We start from the raw sequence: 9559 nt of genomic DNA, 5'->3' as shown, positions 1-9559 counted from the left end.
CTTCTGCCCTGGTCTACATACAGAGATAGAGGAGATGGTTTAAGCCATGGCGGTAGTGTCCGTCCAACTCCCCCCTTCCCCCCCGCCTCCGGCCTTATTATTTTTAAACAGACCATGAACTAACCTATGGCTTCAGACAGGGAAAGCAGAAGACCTAAGAGCCAAGAAATCAACACCAGGAGCAGATGTCTACCCCAAGATCTCCAGCAATGCTACAAACAAGCAGCCATGCTGGAATTTCCACTTGTATGCAAGCGTATCAACCAACACACAGTTAAGGTGAAGATGTGTGTAGTATCTAAAATGGGGGAGCCATACAGGAAACCAATTTTGATCTTGCCCTCTGGCATGGGGCAACACATTACGAGATTCACTCACCTACCTACACTATATCCGCAAAAAGAAAAGGAGTACTTGTGACACCTTGGAGACTAACATGTTTATTTGAGCATAAGCTTTCTCACTTCCCTTTCTACCTACGCTAGTAGATTTGTTGTCTTTAGAGATTGGTCAGAGGAGGCAAACTCATGCATCACAGCTTTATGAGACTTAAAGCAGCATGTCAAGGTAACATAATGGTTTGACAGAACATTAATGTTGCATGTAAGTTTCAACACTTTGATGTAGTATCAACAATTGAGATGTGACATGGGCCACAAAGGTACTTGTGTGATTCTGAGATAGCCCTGTTAAAGCTGGGATGATCCCAGAAAACTTGGACCACGCAGCAACAATCACCATATAGCTATTGTCTCAAAAAATTCCTATAGGTTTTCATTACAAAATAAAAGTTTCTATTTTTATTTCTGTTGTTTTAAAAGCATGGAAGTAAGTTAATGTTCTCAAAAATGTTGTCTCTTTCATTCCTGAGTGGTATAGTTACCACTCTTGCCAGAAGGTAGGAGACCTAGGCATCACTGTGACAGCTCAACGAAAGAATTTTCTCAATGCACAATGGCCGTTAAAAATAAATTAGATGTTAATTTATCTAAAGAATGGAATAGAAAACAATATTAAAAATATTGTAATGCCATATAAATCCATAGTACCTCCTCACCTGAAATGCTATTCACTTGTAGACATCATTTCCTCCTTTAAAAGATAACTAATAGAAGAGATACAAAGATGGGCACCCCACATCTGCCCATCCTCTGCCAAGCAATTAATTCTACTCTCAACCTCCAAATCAGTCCTGTCCCCCCATCAATTCTGCCCCCACATCAGTTCAGTGCCCTGCACCTCTGTTCCTCCTGGGGTGCTTCACCTACTCCCAAACCTGTGGAGCTGCACTGGGGTCCCCTCTCCAAGTTGTGGAGCAACTCCAGGGGTTTTTCACACACACACCCTGCTCCTCCCTAGGCTGAGTGTTGCAGGGGCAGAGCAGAGGAGCCTTCCCCATTGCTGATAGGAGGGAGCAGAGCAGCTGGGCATTTGTAGTGCCCTTCTCTCCTCCTCTGAGAACTGATCCGAGGGATATATTTCTACAGCAGCTCTGATTGGTTGCTGGGCTCCAGGAGGCAGGCAAGTGGGTCAGGCACAGGCAGACAATCAGAGGGATTTTTCCCTCAGGCAGAGCTCAAATTCACCTGAGGGATGGAATTCCTCCTGTTATGGCCAGATGGTCTCCAGCTAGGGTGACCAGATAGCAAGGGTGAAAAATCAGGATGGGGAGTGGGGGGGGGTAATTGGCACCTATATAAGACAAAGCCCCAAATATCAGGACTGTCCCTATAAAATCTGGACATCTGATCACCCTATTTCCAGCCCAGGCAAAATCCTGTTCCTTGTGGAAAACGTGAGAGTTGGCAATATTGCACCATTCCTAATGGGAGAGGCCAGGCAGCATCTGGAACCTGGAGTCATGAGCAGCTTGGCTCCTATCCTGAGGCAAATGCTACCATTTTAAATACCCTGGGACTGATTCTGGTGGCCTAGTGTCACCAATATCAGCTCAAATAATTTCCAGCTGTTGCAGGAGTAGCTGTGTCCAGAGATGAGCTCTGGGGGAAGAATCACAGATCTGGTGGTTCTGGGATTGTTCTTGCAGATCCTGCTTGTGGGAGCCCAAAGCTAGGTAAGGGGGCTTTGGCTATCCTCCATGGGCAAGGTGGTGGAGAGAGCAGAGGCTTACCTGGAGGTGCTGTTAAATTCCCAGTAAGCAATTGAGAAGTTTGGATAGGAAATCAGGAACTAATTGCCCCTCCCTTCTTACTACATGTAACCCTTGATCTGTATCTCAATCACTGGTAGTGATCCCCCACCTCAAACCTCTCCGCTGAATAAGGAATAGAGAAAAATAAATGGGGTGCAAATAACAATAGGATTTATTAAAACCGTTGTTAACACAAATTTGTCATGAAGTCAGGATCCCTAAAACGATAAGTGGGTTAACAAGATAAACAGGTAAAACTGTACATCACCATGGAAACAGGGACACCAACAGGACTGGGACCTTGACTACAACTGGATCAGGAATGGGAAGACACCACTCAGGAACACTCAGACTGGATCACAGGAACAACCGGGAACAGGATCAGGATCACACTCAGGAACAAGTAAGTTGATCTTCTTCTTGATGGTATGACAGATACTGCGCTGCCACTGGGATAGACAGCAGCTCTCTCAAGGAGAAGCATACCTATGTATGACTGCTTCCCACCAAGCTTATTCAAATTTACCACAGTTTCCTGCCAACTGCCAGTTGCTGAGCAGATTTACGTTGTAAGAGGGAACAAGAAAGGGGACCAAATATGGAGGGCAAACAACAACTATGCTAAAACTAAATGGCAAAAACCAAAATAAACCCTACAGCAGAGGGAGCTGAGTGGTGTATCAGACACAGAATATCTCACAGAGGAAGGCAAGAACAAGAGGTGCCCTGACTGGGGCAGCTGGAGGACTCTCAAAGAGAGATCATCTTTGGTAGCCCTAGATGGAGGGTTTCAGATAGGTTACCAGCCATCTCCCTCCCAGTCAGTCTGCCCTGGGACAACTGAAAAATCCCAGCAGAGGAGGATTAGAAGCTGGAGGCTGTGGTAACTGCCCTAAAAGGAAAAGGTTATGCCCTGCAAGGGTATAGACTGTAGAACTTGTGGTGGGGCTGGACAATGTTCAGGTGTGCATAGGGAGAGAGGTGCAAAACAGGATGGTCTGCTCTTTTCAGGGCCAGGGGCTCTTTCTAGTCTCATAATAAGATTAGCAAGCAAGGAACACAAATGAAATGGAAAGACAACAAATTTAAAAATGACACAGGGAAAGACTTTCCTTACTGAAACCAAGAATTTAGTAGAGTTCAGAGGGTTATATATATTTATATGGTTATTTATTATTATTATTATTATTATTTTATTATATAATATTTATATATATATATTTCAGAGGGTTATCTATTTTTATATGGTTAATGAGAACATTACAAGTTTTTATCCTAGCTAACGTTAAGGGATATAAACCCTCATGCTTCAAGGCACATGACCGCCACTAATTGTCTAGGGTTAGAAGAAACATCCTGTACCACAGTTACTATACCATCCCCATCTGAGTATACTGCTGTGTCTTGATTTCCTCCCTTTTTCAGTGCCTTTCTTTACAGATGGTCAAACATAATAGTGCCATTCAAACCAATCAGTTCCCCTCATAGGATACTCTTTATTACCAGAATGTAAACAACCCTTCATACTTGCCAGGGCTCCTCAAGTCCTTTTGAATATCATACAGACTTTTCTCCTATCAGTTCTCTAAACTGCTGACATTCTCAGCTCAGAAGTATCTTCATGACCTAACTGGGACATACTTGGGGACATTCTGCTCTCCCTGCATCTTTCCTACAGCCCTTCCTATACTAAGTACTTTCCATCTCTCCTAGGCCCTTCTGCCTAGGTCAACAAGGATCCTTCTCCAGGACCTTCTGCTCACTGCAGGTCTCTTTGTCTATAAGACCCTGCCTGAGAAAGAGGAGCTTTATATCCTGTCTTCTGCAGATGACATGCTTACTCTTAATCATGTGCTATGGGACTTTAGCTCCCAGCTATCTTTCTGAATTATACATATATCTTCCAAAATCCCCATCTCTAAAGGGACAGGGCCATCACTGGCATCCTGAACCATGTAAGTCCTGTATAAACAGGTATCATACAAATGTCAGAGGAGGTTTTTACACCACACTTGGAAGAATCTGGTGCTCATCGTTGGCATAGACATAGTACTGGACTAAAACTACTGATGTGATCCATTATGGAAATTCCAATTCTCCTGATAATAGATTTCAAAGTCTTACACTGGCATTTGTAAGAAATGGCTACAAAGCATACTGTATGTCATGGGGAAAGGTCCAGAAATGGTTTAAGCAGGTTGGTTGAAAGTAGAAGGCAGTGCAGTTCCTTTTGTGTTGTTTTTTTAATCAAGTTTTGAGTTTGCTAGTAAATTATGTCTGCCTATTTGAGATCTTTGGAGACTGTCTTCTCTGTATGCACAGAACTGTTATACAACAGGCAGTGACAATGCAGATTTATTTTACACTGTAGTACCAATGTGTTTCACCCCTCTTGATACAGAATAGATACTGCCTACTTGACATTTTTTCCATGTTTTACTGGATTCTTATGCACCTTATGACCCTCTCCCCATCTGCTTTTGAGAGGTAACTTCCTCCCACTTAACCATGCAGTGAAAGGTTATCATATGAGATGAATCCTAGCAGACATTTTCTGCTCCCTCTGTGATATCAGAGTGCTGTGGATGACTGTACATCAACACTTTGTTTTGAATGCCATAAATCAATGTTTTTCACCCAGTGGATCGTGACCCCCCCAGGGACATCACAAAAGGCAACAAGGCTGCTAGTGAGATGTTGAACGTTTCCATTACAATCTAAAACAAAGAAAATCTCATCCCTGCAGTCCCTGCACACCTTTGCCTTTCAAGGTCAAGGATTCTCTGTCAACTTCTCAAAACACATACACAAATACATAGGCTTGTCATTGATACATTTTTCACTCTTATAGTAAATGTAAGCAGCTAATGATTTTGATTTTGATTTTTTACTTTGAATAAGGGGTTGCCAACCTGAAAGGTTGAGAAACACTGTCATAAATCTTCATACGGTCCCCTTCAGTTAAATGATCATTCAGAACAGATTTTAAATGGATTAAATGAAACAGGATCCCTGCAGAGGGAGATGCAGGCATGCCCTCCCCCCCCAGCCCCACTGAGGAAGTGCTCTCCACTCCCTCACCCCTTCCACTTGAGGGAAAGGCGAAGGTCCTGGAGTCTCCCCGCCGGAGCAGGAACTTGCAAACGCATGGGATCAGCAGAGGGCTTTCGGTCCCCTGTCACTGTGGCCTGGACTACAAGTCCCAGGATGCTCGGCGGTTTCCAAGATGGCGGCGCTCAGGGGTGGCTGTGGCGCGAATGTTTCGGACTCGGAGAGCAGCAGCGCGGAGGACTTGGCGCGGTTTCGCGAGGCCGCCTGGGACCCGGCTGGGTGGCGGGCGGCGGTGGTTCCGCCGGAGCCCGGCAGCGGTAGGGCGGCTGGGGGTGACGCTGGGGTCCTGTGGTTTGGCGGCGACAGGCCCGACCGAGAGCAGGCCCTTCCCCTCCCGTGGGTGGGGGCAGCAGCCAGGGAAGCGGGGACTGGATTCCCCTGATCCGGTGGAGCGCCCTAGGCCGTCACACCCCAATTCCGTTCCTGCCTCTCTGGTCCCTGGGTGGTAGCCGAGCCTGTGACTGGCCTCATCTCAGTAAGAGCAGCCAGACCCCAAAGCGGGCGAGGTGGCTAGCTCTGGATTTTGGGTGCTGGAGGGGCTTCTGGGACAGTATGTGGGTGCAAGCCCCTGCCCCCGACAGTGTGGCCTCTCAAAGGCAGTTTTGCTCCTCCAGGACTAACTGAGCAGCTTTATGTGCAATTATGACTGTGTCTAGAGTACAGTTGGTTTAGGAACTCATCTAATGGTGAACTCAGACCTGACTCAAGCAGGGATAGGTTATGTTAAAAAAATTAAAAAGAGGCATATTAAATCTCGTGCTAACCTGCACTCTCTGTAAGAAAACACTTCTTAAAAACGGTCTTTAAAATAAGTCTGAAATAATGAATCTCGAAAAGAAAGAATTGGGAGGACTGAGGATTCTATAGCATCATGAACCATGTCTGGTGTCTTGTCTACCTTTCTTCACTGTGCCTGACCTTGGTGTAAGTCACACAGTTGAGTTATGGATCATATTTTGAATTACATTTGAGGAATTAATATATAGAAAAAAATAGTTTTGCTATGCTGGCTCCTTACTCCCCATGCTGTCCTACCACTCTTTTTCTGGATAAGTGCAAAGACTGTCTTGCATGCTGTCCAAGTCTGCTTGCTTGAATGCTGAGAGAGGAGAAAATCAGGGGATCTTCTAAGATCCTGTCTAAACTTTGATAGCTACTGCTTTGTAGACAGGGTTTTAATACAGTATTCCCTTGTTATGGTTAAAACAGTTCAGTCCTGGAGTGTAGACCGCATCCATTGATGTTCCTGACTATACTAAAGCTTTAACCGTTTAGGACAGTAACATTATTTGGGAATATGCAACTTGGCTCCCTCTCTGCTGCAGAGTGACTCTTGCAATAGTTCTCTAGCATTGCAGATGAACTCTCCCATCAAAAAAAGTCATTTGTTACAATTTGGGTGGGACCCTAAACAGCCCTGTTTAAAACAAACAAACAAATAAAAAAAAACTTTCCTCATATTAACACTGGACAATGTTATTGTCTCTGCTGTTTAATCAGAAAGAAGATTTAAAATGTAGGTGTTACCTAATGTTCTTGTCTCTGTGCTAGAACCATATACTTTCTTTATACTCTCAGCAGAGATTTTGACATGTTGTGACTGAAGATTTTCTTTTGATTTTTCTTAGAAAATGAGTCTGTACAATGTAAAAAATCAAAGGCCCAGTAATACAAAGATTGCTGAAAGAAAAAAATCATCTTTATATAAATTAAATCAGTAGGCTCCACTTAAACCTGACATAGTATCCAGCTACTCAATCCAGACAGAATTTCTGGGTAACTTAATCAGTAGCTAACTAGCCAGACAGCTTTAGACTTACTCTGTCTTGTGCCTTCACCCTGCCAGTGACCTTCATCTGTACCTCACCCTACTTCTAGGAAGCCCATCTAAAAATGCTAATCAGATTTGGCAGCCTTTCTGTCAAGCCCCAGAATTCAAACTTCAAAGTTTGGTTCCCCATGGGGCTCTATGTCATAGAGCATGTGAGATATGGTATTATCAATGAAGGACTTGGCTTGCCTTCCATTTAGGATCATAATAGAAAAGATTTATTAGATTCTTGCCATAGCTGGATACTTCCCTCCAGTAGATGTTGGGTTCAGTATTAAACTCGTGTTGCATTATCTTACCAAGTGGAGTTAGTCACTTGATGTGTAGTTTGCTTGAAAAATGTTTCAAATCATATCCGTATCCTCCTTTGAATGTGACCACGATTCTGTCTTCCAAAAATTACTTTTACGCTGTAAAATCATCTACAGTGGAATTAGGATTAAAGATGTTTTAGTCTTGGAGATTTCTAATTTGCCTTTGCTTTGTTTTATCAGGTGGCTTTGGGAAGGACAAGTTATTATCAGTTCAGCCTAGTCTCAGGTATTTTTTCTGGATTTCAGAGTGCTGTTTGCGTGAAGAAAAATGAAACAGTGATTATAGGCAGAACTTGTGCTGCCTATACAGTAGTTAAGGTTACCTGACCCTTCCCATTATAAGACATTGTCTTTTGTCCACAACTGAATTCTAAGTGACCAAATATTTCCCCTGATCAATGGGGGACGCAATCCCTGGTTTAGAAGCCTTGCAGTGGAGTCCACATTCTCCTGTCTTCATTCTCAATATTTTTCTTTGATAAGCTTGGAGACTATGCTTACAATCTGGCAACTTTTAATTAAGTCCTCCCTTCAGGGGCAGGTTTGGAGTGAGCAGCAGCACATTGCTCTGCTGATATACCCCAACTCTGTTCTTCAGGAACAAAGGAATGGGAGGAGCATTCAGGCTCCAATCCTTGGTCTGTGCTGCTGAGACTCTCAGCAAAAGGTCAGTTAATGCCAGTTATATTGTTAATGCTTAGGGAATGTGGACATCTGTCTTTTGGGAACCATACTGAGACCACCCAAGCTAACTTCACACATCCTAGTGAACAGTCTTCTTATGGGTAGTGGCTTTTGGCCACTATCAGTCTGAGCTGGATTTGAATCGCTCACTTAGTGGTCTAAGGCGCTCTATCCCATTGCCAGCCCCCAGTCTTCAGTTTTAGGAGAAAGCAGCAGATGGTTACTGGGTCTGAGGGAGATCATACATTGTTTTTATTTCAAACAGGCAGAAGGTGAATGACTATGACAGAGATGGCAACGAATTACAGACCACACCACAGTTCAAAGCACATGTTGCGAAGAAACTGGGAGCAATATTAGACAGGTAACCAGTACCAAAGCACAGCGTTAAGAGATTAAATCAGCCTTAGTTAGAACCTTCCCTTGCAAGAGCAGTGTCAATATCCTTGAGTGATAGAAGTGTGAATAACTGAAGAGTTAAATACATCTTTTTTCCATGGGAAACATCTTGTATTTTGAGGAAAGATTGTTTCTTTTCTTGTTTCCTACATCCCTGTGCATACTGCAGGCTTGTGACTGAGCTCCTAATGCTCGTGAACTGACCCTTGTCCTATTCACCCATTGGTAATGTAGTAGACCTGGTGTGTGCTACAGAGCCTTTCTTGTTAGCTTCAGTGCTCAGTGTTCTGTGTTGGGAAGGGAATAGATAGGATTGAGATTCACCAGAGCCACCTCCATTTATGACCAGGCTTTGAAACTGTTCAGGAAATTATCTAGTCCACGTGTGTGATCTTTTTTTCAACTTATCTGTACAACAAGCCTATTCAGCCTAACTCGGAGCTGTGCTGGCATCATGGTAGGTGTTCAAAGACTTCACCTAATTGCAGATTGCTGCTGCCCTTCTTTAATGTGGAAGTATGGCCCATGGGAACTAATGGGCCTTGGATGCAATGTGGGTTGGCTGCTTGGAATGTTGCATGTCGATAGTTTCTATGTGCCACACTTCTGAATGAAATGGCTGTGCTCTGTGGAGTTAGCTCTGAAAGTAAAAATATTGAAATGAACTGTGTAAAGGTTACTTATCTGCTCACTTTAATCTTGTTTAACATTTCCAATGTTCTTAAACTCAGCCTGGCTACATAAAATCAAATCCTTGTTTCCTTTCCTAAATTCAGACTGTGGTCTTCCTTATAGCTACATCACTGTCTTGGAGGGTTCATCAGGTCCTGCACGGAATTCCACGCAAACAGCTGACTCTGAAGATGATGGTGAGTTCCAAGTACAGTCACTGTTGTCAGCACTCATCTAATAGCTCTCCACTGGCACAGATGTAATTAATTCTATCTGCTATTAGCTCATACAGTGCTCTAGATTAAAGAAAGAATGCAGTAGAAGAACTTCTTGTTAATATCAGCAGGATAATAGTAATAGTGCAGAAAGCTTAACTAATACCTTCTTGTTCTTCAG

General features: G+C 43.6%; 1 protein-coding gene across 2 annotated transcripts in view; it reads left to right on the top strand.

The window, feature by feature from the left end:
- The first annotated feature begins 5354 nt into the window (after positions 1–5354).
- The window catches only part of C15H12orf43 (chromosome 15 C12orf43 homolog), a 28334-nt gene continuing 24129 nt past the window's right edge, over positions 5355–9559 (top strand). For both annotated transcript variants that reach the window (XM_038372827.2, XM_043498003.1), the window contains exons 1-4: positions 5355–5520; positions 7589–7634; positions 8358–8456; positions 9287–9360. In XM_038372827.2, coding sequence (XP_038228755.1) covers positions 5379–5520; positions 7589–7634; positions 8358–8456; positions 9287–9360 — 361 coding nt within the window. In that variant the 5' untranslated portion in view covers positions 5355–5378. The remainder of the gene's footprint in view (positions 5521–7588; positions 7635–8357; positions 8457–9286; positions 9361–9559) is intronic.

The sequence above is a fragment of the Dermochelys coriacea genome, chromosome 15, assembly GCF_009764565.3.
Source record: "Dermochelys coriacea isolate rDerCor1 chromosome 15, rDerCor1.pri.v4, whole genome shotgun sequence".
Taxonomy (NCBI): domain Eukaryota; kingdom Metazoa; phylum Chordata; order Testudines; family Dermochelyidae; genus Dermochelys; species Dermochelys coriacea.
This window is presented reverse-complemented; position numbering and strand designations above follow the sequence as displayed.